This window comes from Podarcis vaucheri (assembly GCF_965113315.1).
Source record: "Podarcis vaucheri genome assembly, chromosome: 10".
NCBI classification, from domain to species: Eukaryota; Metazoa; Chordata; class Lepidosauria; order Squamata; family Lacertidae; genus Podarcis; species Podarcis vaucheri.
In genome coordinates, this window is record NC_138748.1 from 65765376 (window position 1) to 65786987 (window position 21612).

Consider the following 21612-nt stretch of genomic DNA (forward strand, 5'->3'; position numbering starts at 1 on the left):
AACAGCCGAGAGATGACCTGCTACCAGCAATGCTGTGGTTTGAAGCTTCCTGTGCTGAGCAAGGGCTCGTGCACGATGATCTGCAAGATTCCCTCCGACTCTAATTGCTTCTATGATGCAGTCCATAAACCTACTTTGGGACCATGCTCACCTCCATTGGGATGGATCCCCTCAATGTACTTCTTTGCGGCTTCTGTCTCCGATCTGGAGGCTTGCACCAATTGGTCTCTCCAGCACCGGACGTTGTGGTTGAAGTCGACGACTGAAAATTGGTCTGCGGAGCGAAGTTCCCCTAGGATGGTTCTCATGGCTTCAACCGTCTGTAAAATGAACCGTTGCAGTGATAACTATGGTTGCTGCTCTCCATTCATATAACGTAAAACCATAGAACATTAATCCATTTCACAACTGTAGCACTGCATTGCCTACAATGACTGGCAGATACTGAATTTTGTTATATTTTGCAACTTAGCGAATTGTGCAATTTTCTTCATCTCGTGAGCTATCTGGACATCAACAATTGCGGCGATGATGACCTCAAATGCAATCCCTTGCCTATTTTCTCAGATGCAAAACCCACTGTCTTCAGTGGAGATTTCTCCCTTGTAAGGGTGTTTAAGATTATGGACTACATTTTTCATTATTAGGGGATAAATTTTAGTTTTAATGGGTCAGAGCTTACTGTGGTTGATGCACGGACACCTGACATGCCGCAAACCCTCTGGCATCTGTTTATATTTCAGGGATACAGGTATGCAGAGATGGCAGCTGGTCCCCCAGTGTTAACTCCTATGGAATCTCATAAACCCTGATGCGCACTTTCCCTTTCCATTAAAAACCTCTTAGAGGCATGAAAAAATAAACAACCCCGAACCGTTAACAGCTCCTTATCTTAACTCCTGTATCAAGCTCTTGCATTGTTAAAAGACCCCCCTCCGAAGTTTCTTATTAAGTTTTCCCAATTTTCACACATGCATTTCAATACATGATAATAACCTCCCCCCGACTTCCCAACCCCCTATTCCAAGGTGTTTCTGTTCCTCTCTGCTGTACTCTGCCTTCTATCTCTTAAACCTTAACAAAACTCCTGGAATCTTCAGTCCCTTCTGTTGTTTATAGTTCAAATCCTGATTGCGTGTTCATCATATACAGTGGTACCTCGGGTTACAGATGCTTCAGGTTACAGACGCTTCAGGTTACAGACTCCGCTAACCCAGAAATATTACCTCGGGTTAAGAACTTTGCTTCAGGATGAGAACAGAAATCGTGCTCCGGCGGCAGCGGGAGGCCCCATTAGCTAAAGTGGTACCTCAGGTTAAGAACAGTTTCAGGTTAAGAACGGACCTCCAGAACGAATTACCATAAGTTCTTAACCCGAGGTATCACTGTAATAATATTTCTTTAAATAATCTGGACATTCGGTGTTTTATTCCCCTCCAAACACACGTTACCTTTCACCAGGTCAAACTGATTCCATTGGTCTTTTTCACGAAGCTCTGCAAAATTTTGCCTCAGGCTAGATCAGAAACGAATGCCACCATCAGGCTGGAAAAAGGTTCCCCTGCCTCTGATTTCTTAAAAAAGCAGCAACAATGAAACCATCTTCTATCCAAAGGATGACACCTTGCCAAGATGGATGTCTTGTTGCTTCAGCCACTTACCTGCCTCATTTTCAATCCCCACATTGAACCGCTGACATCGATCACAAAGAGGATGTTTTTCGGAAGAGGATCCAGGTTTTCAGGAGCAAAGTAGTGGATAAAATACCCGTTGAAGATCTGCAAAATAAAAAGAAGGGACTCGGCTGTTTCCTAGAAAAGGAATATAGAAGGTACCGTATTTTTTGCTCTATAAGACTCACTTTTTCCCTCTTAAAAAGTAAGGGGAAATGTGTGTGCGTCTTATGGAGCGAATGCAGGCTGCGCAGCTATCCCAGAAGCCAGAACAGCAAGAGGGACTGCTGCTTTCACTGCGCAGCGATCCCTCTTGCTGTTCTGGCTTCTGGGATTCAGAATAATTTTTTTCTTATTTTCTTCCTCCCAAAACTAGGTGCATCTTATGGTCTGGTGCATCTTATAGAGCGAAAAATACGGTATTTTATTTTTGGAAGTTCTGAAATGGTCACGACTTCTGGCAACCCTTGTGGGTCATGAAATCAAAATAATAAGCAGTTATGTCTTGCTCATTCCTATGGAATATTTTAGCCTGTGTCTCCCCAAGCTGTTTGCTTTGGTGCCAGAGAGTCCAATTGATAGACGACTATCTAGCCCGCATTTCTAAGCATGCTCTTTAATGTGCTCCCCATCTGCAGAGCTAATGTACCTCCAGTTCGCCAGCTTTGCTGTCTCTGTTGACATCGTAAGTGACCACAAAATGGCCATCGACGGCTGTAGAAGAACAGGTGGGACACTTTCGTTGCTGGGCCACTGTTGGTTTGAAGGATACATGAGCCTTGAAGGAAGATCACAATGGCATAAGTGAGGCATTTTCATGCAACCGATTGTATTTGCATAAAGGTAAAGGGTAAAGGGACCCCTGACCATTAGGTCCAGTCGTGACCGACTCTGGGGTTGCAGTGCTCATCTCACTTTATTGGCCGAGGGAGCCGGCGTACAGCTTCCGGATCATGTGGCCAGTATTACTAAGCCGCTTCTGGCGAACCAGAGCAGCGCACGCTTATGCCGTTTACCTTCCCGCCAGAGCGGTACCTATTTATCTACTTGCACTTTGACGTGCTTTTGAACTGCTAGGTTGGCAGGAGCAGGGACCGAGCAACGGGAGCTCACCCCGTCATGGGGATTCAAACCGCCGACCTTCTGATCAGCAAGCCCTAGGCTCTTTGGTTTAACCAACAGTGCCACCTGTGTCCCCTTGTATTTGCATAAACCACAGCTATAATTTGAATGCAAAACCTGCGGGCAGTTTTAAAAGCTCTCCTTTCCCCTTTCAGTCCTGCATTTGCAGATGACGCAGAATTAAAAAAACAACTATCTGTCTATTCTAAATGTTTTTACACTGCCCCTCGGTTATATTCTCTGGATGGTTTCATGCAGTGCCATTTGGATAAACAAGCAATTTTATGCATGCATGGGTTTAAATAAATCCCAGATTGGGATTTCAGTTACAGGGGCTTTATTCCTCCCCCTCCAACTGCAATCTCAGTCTGGATTAGGCCCTTTAACATCAAAACAAATTTTCCTTCCATTGCAAAACTGTGGAGGATATAGAACAGGCATAGGCAAACTCGGGACTAAACTGCTTCTGGCGCAATGGAACATCATGATGGAAACCAAAGCACAGAGAAACACCCTTTACTTTCCTGCTGCAGTGGTACCTATTTATCTACTTGCACTGGTGTGCTCTCGAACTGCTAGGTTGGCAGGAGCTGGGACAGAGAAACAGGATCTCACCTCGCTGTGGGGATTCGAACCACTGGCCTTCTGATCGGCAAGCCCAAGAGGCTCAGTGGTTTAGACCACAGCGCCCTCCATCCGCATCCCTCATGACTAGTAATCATGACTAGTAGCCACTGGTCGCCTTAAACTCCATGAATGTGCCTAAACATTATTTAAAACCATCCAAAACTGCCTCATGAGGGGGTTCCATAGTGTAACTATGCACTACATGAAAAAGTACTTTCTTTTATCTGCCCCTGAACCTTCCAGGTTTCTAACATTTCTGAGGTTCACCAGTCTGGACTTTGTGGTCTTAAGGAGTGGTTCCTATTTAGATGGGGACAGCACTTCCTTCAAAACGTGGAAAGCCACCCGTTTGGGTTTGTGGATCCCTCCTGCTTCTCCTGCTGTGTGGGACCCTGTGTTCCCGCCCCCAGAATCCTGCCCCAACAGCAGCTCTGTTTCTCCCCCCAGGGAGACTGTCCCCATTACCTTTTTCTCTCCTTTGGAGATAGTATGGACACCTTCAAACTGGTCTCCAAGTGAACTGGGGACATGGACAAAGTGAAGGCCCTGAGGCTCGATGATGCGAACGTCCACCTGTGGTCACACAGTGCAGAGGAGTTTAGAAGCAACAAACAGAAACAGTGAAATAACAGGAACATCTCTAGAAAAATGTGGTGCATCTTTCCAAAGCATGCCAGGAAGAATCTCCGATTTAGGATGGCTTCAAAATTACGCTGCGTTTTGATGCATCTTAATATATTCTGATAATTGGGCATGATTTATATTTGTGTTTTGTTTTGTGTACATTGTTCAGAGATGCTTATTTGCGGCACTTCAAATGTGGAATTGCAATTAGTGTTTTTTTAATTATTTCATAAAATCAGTAGTAGCAGCAGCACAAGAAGAAGAAGAGTTTGGCTTTGATATCCTGCTTTATCACTACCTGAAGGAGTCTCAAAGCGGCTAACATTCTCCTTTCCCTTCCTCCCCCACAACAAACACTCTGTGAGGTGAGTGAGGCTGGGAGACTTCAGAGAAGTGTGACTAGCCCAAGGTCACCCAGCAGCTGCATGTGGAGGAGCGGAGACGCAAACCCGGTTCCCCAGATTATGAGTCTACTGCTCTTAACCACTACACCACACTGGCTCTCACAAGCATTCCTTTGGTTCGAACACGGAATTCGTGTTGTGTTACACAGATTCCTTTTTGTTGAGAGATTTCTGATGAAATATGACCACAAATTAAATTAACTAAGTCTTTAAAGTGGTGCTCCAAACCCACAATTCCAGCCCTGTCTTTTCGCTTTACCTCCAAGTGTTTGGCCAGCCTGCCTGGCTGAAGGGGGATAACATGTTCGTACGTTGATAGCTTCCTCCGAATTGGCTCTTGGTAATGGATTTCAAACTGGACTTTGGTTCCTCCTGGCACGTTGAGTTCAGCTTTGAAGTTCTCCATGTCCAGTGTGTTGCTCCTGAATTCAGTCATCAATACACACAGGGGAGGAGAAACACCCTAGCCCTTAACATGCCACAGAAATGCCAGCAGTAAATTGAGTCAGGGGCAAGTAGAGGACCCCAAACATCTCATAATAATCTTTGCACTTTAACATATTTTCCATTCAGTTCATCAGAAAACAAATCTTCCACACAACCATTTTATTTTATTTGATAACCAATTTAACCTTCTCTGCTAATCATATATGTTGCACCAGGCTTGGGAAAGCTTCCAGGCACCTCAAGATCATCTAGATAAGTGTTCATTGTTGGAGTTCCCCAGAAGTGGACTACAACTCCCATCATCTTCAGCTGATTGGGTGGACTACAACTCCCATGATCCTCAGCTGATTGGGTGGACTACAACTCCCATCATTCTCAGCTGATTGGGTGGACCACAACTCCCATCATCCCCAGCTGATTGGATGGACCACAATTCCCATAATCCTCAGTTGATTGGGACTATAACTCCCATCACCCTCAGCTGATTGGGTGGACCACAACTCCCATCATCCCCAGCTGATTGGATGGACCACAATTCCCATAATCCTCAGTTGATTGGGAGGACTATAACTCCCATCACCCTCAGCTGATTGGGTGGACTACAATTCCCATCATTCCCAGCTGATTGGGTGGACCACAACTCCCATCATCCCCAGCTGATTGGATGGACCACAATTCCCATAATCCTCAGTTGATTGGGACTATAACTCCCATCACCCTCAGCTGATTGGGTGGACTAAAATTCCCATCATTCCCAGCTGATTGGGTGGACCACAACTCCCATCATCCCCAGCTGATTGGATGGACCACAATTCCCATAATCCTCAGTTGATTGGGAGGACTATAACTCCCATCACCCTCAGCTGATTGGGTGGACTACAATTCCCATCATTCCCAGCTGATTGGGTGGACCACAACTCCCATCATCCCCAGCTGATTTCGCCAACAGTCAAGGGGGCGATGGAAGTTGTGGTCCAACAGCATCCGAGGACTCAAGATGACACTGATCCACATGACGAGTCGTCATGTGCCAGAAAATCAAATTAAAAATTAAAATTAAAAAGTGGGTGAAGCCAGGACACAAGGATTGCTCTGAGGCTTTTGGAGGACTGGTTCACCAGTCCCCTGACAAGCCAACATCTTGTGCTTCTGCCTTATTAAAAATAAGCTTATATGAACCGGGAATCAATGAGCTGGTTCTTTGCCATCCTTCTGGCATTCAAATATAAGGACTGCCTATGTGGATCAGACCAATATTGGCCAGAAATCTGTTTCCAACGGTGGTCAGCCAGTTGCCCCTAGAAATCTCTCAAACAGTTCATAATAGTGGTAGTTCTTTGAACAAGAAGGCTACAGACCTAAATATCACTCTGGCAGTGAACTCGGGAGGTTTGCAGAACTACAAGACATGTTTTTAAAAGCCCTAAGGGGTAACATCCCCCCTCCAAACCAAAACTGAGCATTGTAGCCATGGAAAGGGGGCATGGAATGGAGTATCCTGGAATAGGGAATGGCTGGCTGGCTGGCAGTCTGCACACCTGTTCGAAGGTGAGGATAAACCGGTAGTTATTTGTTGCAGGCTTAGCTTGCCATGTCTAGTGTTCACTGGGGCACCTATTGCCCATTAAGGTGACCAACACTTTTTATTCGAAAGCCATTTCTGCAGATGGTTCACTATGGCATTCCACAGAAATATGTTCTATAAGGCATTGATCGGCAACAGATTCCCCACTCCCCCAGAGCTCTCCCAATACTTCTGGGAGAGCTAAGCCTTTCTACCAATCTCTCCATCCATTTAAAATGGGCCTTTGGGTTTTGGAGACTGAGGCCCTCAAGGAGAGAATTCATCCTTTTAAATTTTATTCATTTGACTCCCACCTTTTTTTCCAAGGACCTCAAGATCCCTCCTCCCCATTTCACCCTCAAAACAACGACCCTGTGAGGTAGAGTTGGCCAACAGACACTGACTGGCCCAAGGTCACCAGGTAAACTTCATGGCAGAGCGGTGATTTGAAACCTGGTCTCCCAGCTCCTAGTCCATCACTCTAGATAGATAGATAGGTAGATAGGTAGATAGGTAGATAGGTAGATAGGTAGATAGGTAGATAGGTAGATAGGTAGATAGATAGATGATAGATAGATAGATAGATAGATGATAGATAGAGATAGATGATAGATAGATGATAGATAGAAGATAGATGACAGATAGAGAGATGAAAGATAGAGAGATGAAAGATAGATAGATGATAGATAGATGATAGATAGATAGATAGATGATAGGTGATCGAGATAGATAGATAGATAGATAGATAGATAGATAGATAGATACAGTGGTGCCTCGCAAGACGAAAAGAATCCGTTCTTGATTCTCTTCGTCTAGCGGTTTTTTCGTCTTGCAAAGCAAGCCCATTGACGGATTAGAGGATTAGTGCTATTAGCGCTATTAGCGGCTTTTAGCGGCTTTTAGCGGCTTAGCGGCTTAGCGGATCAGCTGATAAGCGGCTTATAGGCTTAGAAAAAGGGGGGGAGGGAAAAACCCCAGCAGGAACTCACAAGACATTTTCGTCTTGCGAAGCAAGCCCAAAGGAGATTTGTTTTGCGAAGCACCTCCAAAATGGAAAACTCTTTCGTCTAGCGAGTTTTCCGTCTTGCGAGGCATTCGTCTTGCGGGGCACCACTGTAGATATGAAGTCAGGTTCATACCTCAATATTCCTGCAGCTTTGCCTTTCGCCCTCGCTTGGGCATATTGACTTCTGGCTGCAGATTTTTCCTTCACGGAACTAGTGAATGTGATGCCGTTGACATTCCTGAGGGGCAGAAAGCCAGTCACAAACAAGGAATCTTATCAACAACTGCAAAGTACTTGGAAGGAGGAGAGGGCAATTTTCCTGTTTTTTCTACTTTTTCATATATATATATATATATATATATATATATATATAGCCAAAAATGATATCACCACAAACACAAATTTTCATCCATGCGTCCCTCAGCCTCCTGGAATGATAAGCTAAGCATGACAAAAATCCCATGACAATTTCTCTGACAATAATTTGACAGTTCTCAAAGGTGATTTCTTTTCTTGTTGGTTGATGGGGAATGGTACTGGAGGTGTGAGGAATGCAGGGGAATTCCTTTGTCACTGCAGCACGAGAAATACCTCTGAAGAATGATTGTGATCTGAAAGGAGAATGGCTGTGGTTCCCTCAGGTCCCAGGATGTGGAATAATGTGCCATCGGAATTTTTCTTGAAATAAATGTGCTTGTGGGAGGGGGGTGGGTATGGGTTTGTTTTGTTCTTGTTTTTATTATGTATTTTGTTTTTTGTATTTTGTATTTTTTTATCCTGAGATATTTGGATGAAGGGCAGTACATATACAAATAAATTAATAAAATTAAAAAGTGGTGTCTGTTTTTCTGCAGGAACCTCTAGTTCATGCCTGGTTCAAGTTTTTTTTTAAAGTAGTTTTTTTTTTTTTATAGGCGCTGGAAGCTGCCCAGAGTGACGGCGTATTATTATTATTATTATTATTATTATTAATAATAATAATAATAAAGTCATACCTCAGCTCTCAAACGCCTTGGGAGTCAAACATTTCGGCTCCCCAACAATCAAAATCCAGAAGTAATTGTTCCGGTTTTCGAACATTCTTTTGGAAGCCAAACGTCTGATGGGGCTTCCAATTGCCTGCAGGAGCTTCCTGCAGCCAATCAGAAGGCACGCTTTGGAAGTCAAATGTTTCAGGAGTCAAAGAGACTTCTGGAACAGATTCTGTTCGACCTCCGAGGTACGACTGTACCCTCAAGTCTCCCCACTCCTGCTATAGACAGTCAGCTGCACATATACCAACTGTTGGAAGCAGGCTAGCTCTTACTTACATGGTAAAGTTGTGAATGAAAGCCCCTTTGGGGATCTGAACATCAAAAACCAGGTTCTGTGGGTGTCTGGCTCGGTTTTCCACTTTGGTCCTCACCATCGTGTTGGCCAGTCGAGATGTGATGGTGGACTGGACCGTGTAGCTATGGAGGATTATGTTGTCATCGCCCGCCACCTGGAGGAATCAACATATTTGGACAGGAGTCAGAGAAGGGACAGGTGCAACTCCAAATACAGTGGTACCTCGGTTTACGAACTTAATCCGTTCTGGAAGTCCGTTCTTAAACCGAAACTGTTCTTAAACTGAGGCACACTTTCCATAATGAGGCCTCCTGTCACTGGTGCCCTTCCACCATTCGGATTCCGTTCTTAGACTGAGGTAAAGTTCGCAAACCAGAACACTACCTCCGGTTTTGTGGTGTTCGTAAACCAAATCGTTTGTAAACAGGACTTCGTAAACAGGACTTCAACCGAGGTACCACTGTACGCATATCCCTAGAACTTTCCCCAAGGGATGCTTTGATTCTCTCATGGTTGAGCAACTGGATCCCTTGCTTAAATCCATCAGGGCTCTTGGTGGCGTACAGAACAAACATGCTGCACGGTCCCTTAGTTGGAGGATTCTCGGTCTACGTTGGATGACACAGACAGAAGTGAACAAGAAGTAAAGGCATCATAGAAAAAAAGGCAAATGGAAGCTATGGGGAATGACAGTGCCGGAGTTACGTATAAGCTAAACAAGTTATAGCTTAGGGCCCCACTCTCTTGGGGGGCCCCCAAAAAATTAAAGGAAAAAACCTGGATGTACATTTCCAAGATAAAAAACAAATTACTCTGATAAAATATGTATTTTGTTATGTGCAAATGGCTTTAGATACCTATTAGGTCCATAAATGACCATATAGCATATAGTCAACACACAAAAACAGTGACAATTTGTTGTTGACAAAGGACAGCTGGACATATAAAGGGCCCCATTACCTTCAGCAGCTTAGGGCCTCATCAAACCTAAATCCAGCCCTGGGGAATGGTCAGCTCAGCTTATTATCTCTAGGGTGGGGAGATTCGGAGAAGGTTTGCCAAGTGATGCACTTGTTTTGAGAAGCCTTTCCTGAATCAGTCCAGGCTAGAGATCATCATCTGAGCTGACTGTGCCCCTATATTCACTGAGGATCTTGAGAAGGCGGTAAGGAACCCATGGCATGTTGCTGGACTTCAGCTGCCACCAGCCCCAGCAATGAGTGATCATGAGAAGGTTTGTGAAAGTAGACAGAGATGGATCTGTTGTCAGAGGGGTCCCAAAATGAGGACTGGCCACATGAGAAGGCGCCGAGAGCCAAATCGAGCCACTGCCACCCCAGGTGTCTATTTATTCAACAGGCATAATCATCTAAACCTCTAAGCTGTTTACATAACATATAGAATGTACGTTACAATTACGGGTGAAATCAGATGGTAAAAAACAACAACCCATAAGTTAACCTACAGTTTTGCAAGATATACCGTATTTTTCGCTCTATAGTACGCACTTTTTCCCCTCCAAAAATGAAGGGGAAATGTGTGTGCGTCCTATGGAGCGAATGCAGGCTCCTTGGCTTCGCGGCGACGTGCCTGTCCTGGAAGCCGAAGGAGGAACAGAAGGGTCTCCTTCTGTTCAGCTTCGCTGAAGGGTGCTGCGCCTTTTCCCTCTCTGCGCAGCGCCTCTCCTGTGAAGGAGAGGCGCTGCGCAGAGAGAGAGAGAAGGCGCAGCACCCCTTGAGCAACGCGCCTATCAAGCGAAGCCCGAGGAGGAACAGAAGGTTCTCCTTCTGTTCCTTCTCCAGCTTTGCTGAAGGGCGCTGCGCCTTCTCCCTCTCTGCGCAGCGCCTCTCCTGTGAAGCAGAGGCGCTGCGCAGAGAGAGAGAAGGCGCAGCGCCCCTTGAGCAACGCGCCTGTCCTGGAAGCCGAAGGAGGAACAGAAGAGTCTCCTTCTGTTCCTTCTCCAGCTTCGCTGAAGGGGCGCTGCCTCCTCTCCTTCTCTGCACAGCGCCTCTCCTGTGAAGGAGAGGCGCTGCGCAGAGAGAGAGAGAAGGCGCAGCGCCCCTTGAACGACACGCCTGTCATGCGAAGCCGGAGGAGGAACAGAAGGGACTCCTTCTGTTCCTCCTCCCGCTTCACAGCGACGCGCCTGTCCAGCGAAGCCCGAGGAGGAACAGAAGGGTCTCCTTCTGTTCCTTCTCCAGCTTCGCTGAAGGGTGCTGCGCCTTCTCCCTTTCTGCGCAGCACCTTTCCTGTGAAGGAGGGGTGCTGCACAGAGAGAGAGAAGGTGCAGTGCCCCTTCAGCGACGCGTCTATCCTGGCTTCTGCCTTAGCCCTGCGCAGCCTCTTCGGGCAGGGGGAGCCTTCATCCCACGACCCTGAAGAGGCTTGGCGCGGTTATCCCAGCAGCCAGAACAGCCACACGGTATCCCAGAAGCCAGATCCCTCTTGCTGTTCTGGCTTCTGGGGTTCAGAATAATTTTTTCTTGTTTTCCGCCTCCCAAAACTAGGTGCGCCCTATGGTCCGGTGCGCCCTATGGTGCGAAAAATACGGTAAATAAAATCAGTGGTCTTATAAACATACGTGACAATATAAAACCGCACAACAGATTGCATATTAAAATAAAATGGCGTATAGAAATATATTGATTGCAGGCTAATAACAAAAGACTGTAAAATCCTGTAATTATGTTCTGGAAAGAAAAATACAAGTGCCTTATGACGTGCTCCCGCCTGAGGTGAGGCGCTTTGTCAATCTGCATTCCAGCCTCCTAGGACAATATTGTGCAACTGTTTCCAAACCCTAGCTGGTTAATATCCTGGTACCTAGATCAAGGGGTTGGGGGGGGGGACTCTGAACAAACAGTGGGATTGATCTCCTGCTAATGGTTAACTGGGTCGAGGGTGGGGGCAGGAAATTATAGAAGAGAAAGAGGAAAAATCAATAGGCAGGCTCACCAATTCTCCTGAGTCGTCATCACCGGATGTGCTTCTCTGGGGTGGGGAGGGGGAGTTGAATGAAATGAGAACCAAGACTTAGACTTCATACTTGTATAAATACAGTGCCATATATACGTATAAGCTAAACACTCTCTTGGGGGCCCCAAAAAAATTTAAAGGAAAAAAACCTGGATGTACATTTCCAAAATATAAGATAAAAAACAAATAAAGTGAAACCTACATAACAGCAACAGTGTTTTGTGTTGTGTAGGCTCCTATGATGTAAGTCAGGCTTCCTTAACCTCAGCCCTCCAGATGTTTTTGGCCTACAACTCCCATGATCCCTAGCTAGCAGGACCAGTGGTCAGGGATGATGGGAATTGTAGTCTCAAAACATCTGGAGGGCCGAGGTCGAGGAAGCCTGATGTAAGTAATGGGCTCCACCTGCTAGCCTGCTCCCTAAAAAAATCACTGGTTTGCTATTATTATTTCACGTTATAGCAAGTTTCTAGAGACTAGATTATGAGTCTTTGTAAATTGTGTTTCTAAAGGAACTTTTGTTATTGCCGAATGCCAATGTGTTTGCATTATTAAGTTTGTTATGGATAAAAAATCATTTTAAGTTAGAGCTTAATAATTATTTCACTGTTAATATACCGGTACTTCTTCTTAATTGTATTTCACTGTTAATATACTTATTCTTAATTGTATTTCATTTCCACAATTACTTTGATAAAATACATGTTTTGTTATGTGCAAATGGCTTTAGATACCTATTACCTCCATAAATTACCATATGGTATATATTCGACACGAAAAACAGCGACAATTTGTTGTTGACAAAGGACAGTCCCATTACCTTCATCAGCGTAGGGCCTCATCAAACCTAAATCCAGCCCTATATAAATACCTTGGGTTAAAAATGGTTGAATGAATAGTAACATACACAGCTGCCTTATACCAGGGGCCCACCTAGACCACTGGTCTACACTGTCTACACTGATTGGCAGAAGTTCAGAGTCTCAGGCAGAGGAAGGTCTATCATCTAGCTGATCCTTTTTAAACTGGAATTGACTCAGAGCCCTCCGGCACACAAAGCTTGTGTGAATGTAAGAACCTAAAGAACTTCAGAAGACACACAAGGTCACACGTCCTGTTCTCACAATAGCCAGTCAGATGCCTCCAACGTAGGTCAGAAAAAAGTTTTATTGTCCTTTTAATGTTCTGTTGGGAGCTGATTCCCCAGAGTGGCTGGGGAAGCCCAGCCAGATGGGCGGGGTATAAAATAATAATAAAACAACAACAACAACAACAACAACAACGCCCGTCCAACTTGCATCTGGCATTGAGAAACAGAGAACCTGCAGCACTGGAGGTGGCAAGCTTGATTCATTTATTCATGTTTGGTGGGAATGCCCTTATTTTGAAAACTTTTGGGATAGAGTACAGTGGTGCCCCGCAAGACGAATGCCTCGCAAGACGGAAAACTCGCTAGACGAAAGAGTTTTCCGTTTCGGAGGTGCTTTGCAAAATGAATTTCCTATGGGCTTGCTTCGCAAGACGACAATGTCTTGCGAGTTTCTGCTGGTTTTTTCCCTCCCCCCCTTTTTCTAAGCCGCTAAGCCGCTTATCAGCTGATCCGATCAGCAGATTAGCTGCTAAAAGCCGCTAATAGTGTTAATCTGCTAATCCTTCAATGGGCTTGCTTCGCAAGACGAAAAAACCGCTAGACGAAGAGAATCACAGAACGGATTCTTTTCGTCTTGCGAGGCACCACTGTATTCTCCATTATACCTGCAATTACAGGCCAACCCATTTCTCCGAATCCTGCCTTAGCCCAACTGTCTTTGGACATAGACTTAGGCTTCAGCCTGCGCCACAGCAAACTAGTCGGCTTCTAACTGACCGCAGCATGATTAGCTCAGCAACGGAAGAACCAGCCTGAAATACCCCTGAATATATGGGGAAATAATATCTGGGATATAGCAATGTCTGAGCATCTCACCAGACATAAAAAGGTAAAGGGACCCCTGGACATTAGGTCCAGTTGTGGCCGACTTTGGGGTTGCGGCGCTCATCTCGCTTTACTGGCCGAGGGAGCCGGCGTACAGCTTCCGGGTCATGTGGCCAGCATGACTAAGCCGCTTCTGGCGAACCAGAGCAGCACATAGAAATGCCATTTACCTTCCCGACAGAGCGGTACCTATTTATCTACTTGCACTTTGATGTACTTTCGAACTGCTAGGTTGGCAGGAGCAGGGACCGAGCAATGGGAACTCATCCTGTTGCGGGGATTCGAACCGCCAACCTTCTGATCGGCAAGCCCTAGGCTCTGTGGTTTAACCCACAGCGCCACCCACGTCCCTTTCACCAGATATAGGAGGGCCATTAAAGGCATAATGAATAGAGACACCTTTCAAGAAACATGGTCCCCTTTCTTTAACTATGTTAATGACCGAAATCTCAAGACTTTTTTATACCAAAACGTTCAATATTCTCAGTGGAGGGGTTACGTTGAGTAATATGTTTTAATGCTGAATATGTAAGTGTATGTCTAGAGACAATGGATAAAACAAACTTCATTAGATGTACTGCTGGAAAAGTGTTTAATGGTTCTTGCATTTGCATTTGTTTAAAAACCAAGTAAAAAAATGTTTGTTAGAAAAAGAAAAAACCACTCGAGGGAGTGCAACATTCCAAGAGCAGATCACCTCACAGGATTTAAGTAATAATAATATAATAATAATAATTTATTATTTATACCCCGCCCATCTGGCTGAGTTTCCCCAGCCAATCTGGGGTATCAGCTCCCAACAGAAAATTAAAAGCACAATAATACGTCAAATATTAAGAACTTCCCTAAACAGGCCTGCCTGCAGATGTCTTCTAAGATAAATTATTTGCTTTGCAAGGTATCTATTCTGTTTTTCTCCTCCTCTTCATTATACGTCTTTCCCTTCTGTGCTTTGTAAAATAAGTAAATAAGTGAGCAATTTGTACCTGGTATCTGCCATGGTGCAGAGCGGATCTCGCAGAGAACCCATCAATCTTCACATCAACCAGATCCTAGGGAAAAAACCAATGCCAAGATCAGGGGAGCAAGGTATGTGTTCAGTTCAAGACACACCAATGGTGAACTTACCACCCGAAAGCGAATGAAGACGGTCAAGCTAACGGAGGCTGCAAGCAACCCAAGATGACTAGACAACAGCAATTCGCTTTGTGTAGGATGCACAATTGATGTGCATTTGTTACTCCCGTTGCGTACTGATCTGCAAAACGTTATGCCTAGCTGGACTATCAAGAATCAGAGAGTGTTGTCCTGGGATTTGGGATGGAGGAGACATTTGGTTCGGTGCACATTTAAATCTATCAAATCTGTGCTTTCCAAAATGATACGCAAGCCGAAACACATCTAAAACTCTGAAATTTGCACATATCCGAATTTTGCAATGGTGCCAAAACTTTAGAAGTCGGCTACTAACGAGAGAATATACCCTCGCCAAGAACACGCAGATGCAGAAGCATGAATCCCCATCCGATTGAGGCCCCATTTAAAGCCTTGTTATACCACGTTAGCGGCCATGGCTTCCTGCAAGGAATCCTGGGAGTTGTAGTTCATTCAGGGTGCTGAGAACTGTTGGGAGACTCCTATTCAGAGACATCACCTTGCCAACAAAGGTCCGTATAGTTAAAGCTATGGTTTTCCCAGTAGTGATGTATGGAAGTGAGACCTGGACCATAAAGAAGGCTGATTGCCGAAGAATGGATGCTTTTGAATTATGGTGCTGGAGGAGACTCTTGAGAGTCCCATGAACTGCAAGAAGACCAAACCTCTCCATTCTGAAGGAAATCAGCCCTGAGTGCTCACTGGAAGGACAGATCCTGAAGCTGAGGCTCCAATACTTTGGCCACCTCATGAGAAGAGAAGACTCCCTGGGAAAGACCCTGATGTTGGGAAAGATTGAGAGCACAAGGAGAAGGGGATGACAGAGGACGAGATGGTTGGACAGTGTTCTCGAAGCTACCAGCATGAGTTGGACCAAACTGCGGGAGGCAGTGGAAGACAGGAGTGCCTGGCATGCTCTGGTCCATGGGGTCACGAAGAGTCGGACACGACTAAACAACAACAATTTCCTTCACAGACCTATAATTCCCAGAGCTCACTGGGAAGATGGATGGATTTTTCAAGCACTCTGAGAACTGTTGTTCCGTAGGGTGATCTCGGGCTAATCATAACTTTTTGGCCTTGACTACCTCACAGGGCTATTGAGAGGAGGACCCTGTATTCTGTTTTGAGGTCCTTTGAGAATCGGTCAGATAATAATAATAATAATAATAATAATAATAATAATAATAATAATAACAACAACAACAACAACAACAACAACAACAACAACAACCCACTCAGTGTTAATATTACTAACAGAAGCCTTTTTCACCCCACTCTTCTGCTGGAAAAGAGACTCCCAGGACGACTTATCACAGAGAAGGCAATCCTTGCCCTCATGCTCATAATTTAAGAGACTTGACCAAAGAGACAAGAGGAAAAGGGAATGAGAGAGGAGGAGGTAAAAAGCAAACTCGGGTATATGTATAGAATCGCACTGCCAGCTGGTTAAATTGGTTCTATCTTACTTAAAGCAACTGTGCTGATTAAGTCAGCAGAGTCCTGTTCCTATTAGCCCCAATGAATGAGCAGGGCTTACTTCTGCGTAGACCTGTAAGAGGCTTGCGCCGTAAAGTTCGTACGAAAGAAAGAGCAGAGGGAGAAATGAAGGCAACCTGTTCCTTGTTTTCCTCCGTAGATTTAGGATGTTGTGGCCTAGGATGGAAATGGACGCTTACCTCTGGGTTTTCTTCGATGATTAAATCAAAGCCCCGTATTTCCAAAGCAAACAGCAAAACAAAGAAATAAGCGAGAGGCTTCATTTTGTCGCTTTCCTGAGAACGGCAAGCATAAAGGCTGGGTGGAGGGTGTCTCTGCTCTGCCGAACCAAGTTCAAGGAGGAGTTAAAAACAGCTGCCGAAGGCTCTCTAGTATTTTGAAGGCTCTTTAGAAATGCTAACTTTGGTCGGACTCGGGCAAATATTTGCCCGCTAACGCAAGTGGGGGCACAGGTTAGGGGTTGTGCAAACAGCAGCTTCTCCATGCCGGCATCCTCTGATAATGGCTCCGCTTTGGATAGGCTCTGCTCCGCTTCTCTTTGTAGCTTTCGCCCTCTACCTCTGGACTGAGTCATGTGCTATTATGGGAGAGCAGCCTGGCCATGGCACAGGATGGGGTGGAGAGGGAAGAACAAGAGGGGGTGGGGTGGAAACATGCTGCAAAGGAGAACACCAAAGAACAGGGGTGGCCTAGCTGGTAACATCCATGGAAGGATCTTCTAGTCCATGGGTAGGCAAACCAAGGCCTGGGGGCCAGATCCGGCCCAATCACCTTCTCAATCCGGCCCGCGGACGATCCAAGAATCAGCTTGTTTTCACATGAGAAGAATGTGTCCTTTTATTTCAAATGCATCTCTGGGTTATTTGTGGGGCCTGCCTGGTGTTTTGACATGAGTAGAATGTGTGCTTTTATTTAAAATGCATCTCTGGGTTATTTGTGGGGCATAGGAATCCATTCATTTCCCCCCCAAAAAATATAGTCCGGCCCCCCACAAGGTCTGAGGGACAGTGGACCGGCCCCCTGCTGAAAAAGTTTGCTGACCCCTATTCTAGTTAATAGACATCAGTTGGACCTGCAGCAGAATGTTGCAGTGCAGGAACCCGGCCACACCGTTCTTTTTTCCTCCCCTGCAGTAGTTGGTCAACATTCAGTGGCCACTGAGCATGCTCAGTGGGGGAGTGGGAAGTCCAATTCAGACAGCCCCTAAGTGTCAAAAGCCCTCTTCCAGCTATTTGAAGGAACCAGAAATTACAGGTGCACAAGGGGCTGATGGGGCCAAAGGCAGGGAATCGTAGAGTTGGAAGGGAATCTCAGCTACAGCATCCAGGACAGATGGCCACCCAATCTCTGCTTAAAAACCTTCAAGGAAGGAGAGTTCGCCTCCTGAGGGAGTCCATCCCGCTGTCAAACAGCTCTTGCCCTCAGAACATTCTTCCTGTTCATTGGTCGGAATCTCATTTCTTGTAACTTGAAGCCATTGGTTCACATCCTACCCTCCAGAGTAAGAGAAAACAAGCTTGCTCCATCTCCCATGTGTGTTGTTGTTGTTTAGTCAGTTAGTCGTGTCCGACTCTTCGTGACCCCCTGGACCAGAGCACGCCAGGCACTCCTGTCTTCCATTGCCTCCCACAGTTTGGTCAAACTCATGCTGGTGGTTTGAGAACACTGTCCAAGCATCTCATCCTCTGTCATCCCCTTCTCCTTGTGCCCTCCATCTTTCCCAACATGAGGGTCTTTTCCAGGGAGTCTTCTCTTCTCATGAGGTGGCCAAAGTACTGGAGCCTCAGCTTCAGGATCTGTCCAGTGAGCACTCAGGGCTGATTTCCTTCAGAATGGATAGGTTTGATCATGGGACTCTCAAGAGTCTCCTCCAGCACCAGAATTCAAAAGCATCCATTCTTTGGCGATCAACGTTCTTTATGGTCCAGCTCTCACTTCCATACATCACTACTGGGAAAACCATAGCTTTTAATATACGGACCTTTGTCAGCAAGGTGATGTCTCTTCTTTTTAAGATGCTGTCTAGGTTTGTCATTGCTTTTCTCCCAAGAATCTTCCATGTGAAGGCCCTTCAAATATTTGACGATGGCATTCATATCACCTCTTAGTCTTCTCTTCTCCAGGCTAAACATACCCAACTTCATCAGCTGTTCTCTCACAAGGCTTGGTTTCCAGAACTTTCATCATGGTGAATTTTTATTTTATAATCACCTAAAAAGTGGAAGAAAACTGGATTATCAAAGGCAAATCCGTGTGAGCCCATATACCAGGGATGGGGGAATCCTGTGGTTCGCCAGAGATTAGTGGACTCCAACTCCCATCAACTGCTGCCAGCATCAGCAATAGCCGGGCATGATGGGAGTTGTGGTTTCTGGAGGGCCACAGGGTCCCTACCTTACAGGGCAGAAAAGTCCCATGGGAAACTTAGCAAAACAAATGCTGTCAGACCAACTTATTTGCGTGTGATGGCAGTACTTACCCAGGGCACCACTAGGTGGCGTGATGTGCTCAGTTATAGTTCAAAGGCGGGGAAAATAATTTAGCTACGGATTTCACATTATGTACAGTGGTACCTCGGGTTACAGACGCTTCAGGTTGCAGACGCTTCAGGTTACCAACTCCGCTAACCCAGAAATAGTACCTCGGGTTAAGAACCTTGCTTCAGGATGAGAACAAAAATCATGCTCTGGCAGCGCGGCAGCAGCAGGAGGCCCCATTAGCTAAAGTGGTGCTTCAGGTTAAGAACAGTTTCAGGTTAAGAACGGACCTCTAGAATGAATTAAGTACTTAACCCGAGGTACCACTGTACTTGTGTTGTTTAGTTGTTTAGTCATTTAGTCGTGGCCGATTCTTCGTGACCCCATGGACCAGAGCACGCCAGGCACTCCTGTCTTCCACTGCCTCCCGCAGTTTGGTCAAACTCATGCTGGTAGCTTCGAGACCACTGTCCAACCATCTCGTCCTCTGTCATCCCCTTCTCCTTGTGCCCTCCATCTTTCCCAACATCAGGGTCTTTTCCAGGGAGTCTTCTCTTCTCATGAGGTGGCCAAAGTCTTGGAGCCTCAGCTTCAGGATCTGTCCTTCCAGTGAGCACTCAGGGCTGATTTCCTTAAGAATGGAGGTTTGATCTTCTTGCAGTCCACGGGACTCTCAAGAGTCTCCTCCATCACCAGAATTCAAAAGCATCAATTCTTCGGCGATCAGCCTTCTTTATGGTCCAGCTCTCACTTCCATACATCACTACTGGGAAAACCATAGCTTTAACTATATGGACCTTTGTCAGCAAGGTGGTGTCTCTGCTTTTTTGTACTTGTATTTTCAAATAAAGCAATCTAGCTCCAGATTTTGTTCCCTTTGATCCCATGGCATTCCCAGAACTTGCATAAACAAACAACACACTCCAACTCTAGAAGCCCCCACACATGTGAACCCAGAAACCTCCTCTCTATGATCTTGGCTCCAGATTCCTGAGTAAGAAATAAATAAATCTGTCAGTTTTAGTTTCTCTGCATTTGTTGTTTTTCTGATCGCAAGTCCGGTTCTTCACATTTCCACATCAGTCTGTGAGTTTGTTTAGTTTTTAAAAAATAATAAATGTTCTCATGGCAATGCACTGGCTTTTAAAAATTATTATTACTACCTGTCCTTCCCTGTAAGCTCCCAGGGCAGGTCGCACATTAAATAAAAACCATATTAAAAAGCATTTAAAACAACTTGTGACTTACAACCATAAAAGTAAGATGGGTCCTAAAAGCACATTTGTGTATGTAATCTTGCCTTACAGAGATATTTTTGCGAAGCGATTTCACCTAATATAATGCATTCTTTCTGGTCTGTTCACTAATAGATGCATTTTATACATACTTATAGGGACGCGGGTGGTGCTGTGGGTTAAACCACAGAGCCTAGGGCTTGCCAATCAGAAGGTAGGCGGTTCGAATCCCCGCGACGGGGTGAGCTCCCGTTGCTCGGTCCCTGCTCCTGCCCACCTAGAAGTTCGAAAGCACGTCAAAGTGCAAGTAGATCAATAGGTACTGCTCCGGCGGGAAGGTAAACAGCGTTTCCGTGCACTGCTCTGGCTCGCCAGAAGCGGCTTAGTCATGCTGGCCACATGACCCGGAAGCTGTACGCCGACTCCCTCGGCCAATAAAGCGAGATGAGCGCCGCAACCCCAGAGTCGGTCATGACTGGACCTAATGGTCAGGGGCCCCTTTACCTTTACCTTATACATACTTATGCACATCCAAGGATATACTTTTTGTTTTGTTCTTTACATATTACTTGACTGGAGAACTGCGTTGCAAAATCTGAAGATGTGTGGTATTCAAAGGATGGCTCAATTTCGATTTACATTCCTTGTTGGCATCCATCTGTCTTGGGAGACAATGGAGGAGTGTGCCGTTGTCAAACTTTTGGAAGGTTGCAGCACCTGCTGTGCCTGTAGAGACTGATATGGCAGAGACATGTTTTGTTGCAGCTGGGGCAGGCAAAGGCGCCCAGCTGTGCTGCTGCAGATGTACAATGGCGTTTCTTCCAGTGGTCCTTCCTCCTGTGGTCAGATAGTGTGAATTAGGTAGGTTCACCTTGAATGCAAATGGAATCAAATTCCTCCCTACTCCCGAGGAGACCTCCAGCTACTCTGCTCTCTCTGTGCCGTTGCAAACGTTGCGAGTACTTTCAAGCATAACTCATAGAACAGTTTTGTCTCCTGCACAAATTTGTTTTGAATTGGTAAATACTGCAGTCATTTTTTAAAAAAGTTATGGGGGAAATGTCAGGTGTGCATGCAGGAGCCAGGCCCTGTGACGAATAGGACTTTGCAGGACTGAGGTCTTCCTAAGTTTGTTCTGAAGAGGCAAGGCGCAGCTTCTTGCATCCTTGCTTCTTGATCCTCGGACCCCTGACTTTGTGACTCCTTGCTTCCTGACCCTTGGACCCTTGTCTTTCTGACTCCTGGCTTCTGGCCCATTCCTGCTCCCACACCACTATCTTGCTCTGGTCCCAACGTCCCCAGCCGGGACTTCGATTGCCCATGAACTGGACCGTGACAGGAAATTACACTACAAAACAAGCTATACAATAAACAATCAAACAGACCCCCCCAAAAAAAACAGGAGCAAGAAACATCAGCAGCAAAACATGCCACCAATTTCAAAATCATTAGCAATCACATTTCATGCTCCTCATATTGATTTTTTGCCACCTTCAAC

The 21612-nt window shown here is 45.6% G+C and overlaps 1 protein-coding gene across 2 annotated transcripts in view; it reads right to left on the reverse strand.

Annotated features, from left to right (window-relative positions):
* Positions 1-16787, reverse strand: part of ITIH2 (inter-alpha-trypsin inhibitor heavy chain 2) — a 40351-nt gene extending 23564 nt beyond the window's left edge. Inside the window, exons 1-10 of one of the 2 annotated variants that reach the window (XM_082238789.1) lie at positions 16582-16787; positions 14734-14799; positions 11752-11787; positions 8778-8950; positions 7601-7705; positions 4710-4872; positions 3888-3995; positions 2323-2451; positions 1662-1778; positions 152-320 (exon numbers count right to left, since the gene is read on the reverse strand). In XM_082238789.1, coding sequence (XP_082094915.1) covers positions 152-320; positions 1662-1778; positions 2323-2451; positions 3888-3995; positions 4710-4872; positions 7601-7705; positions 8778-8950; positions 11752-11787; positions 14734-14799; positions 16582-16665 — 1150 coding nt within the window. In that variant the 5' untranslated portion in view covers positions 16666-16787. The remainder of the gene's footprint in view (positions 1-151; positions 321-1661; positions 1779-2322; positions 2452-3887; positions 3996-4709; positions 4873-7600; positions 7706-8777; positions 8951-11751; positions 11788-14733; positions 14800-16581) is intronic. The other variant, XM_082238788.1, reaches the window with a different exon arrangement.
* Between the last annotated feature and the right edge of the window lie 4825 nt (positions 16788-21612).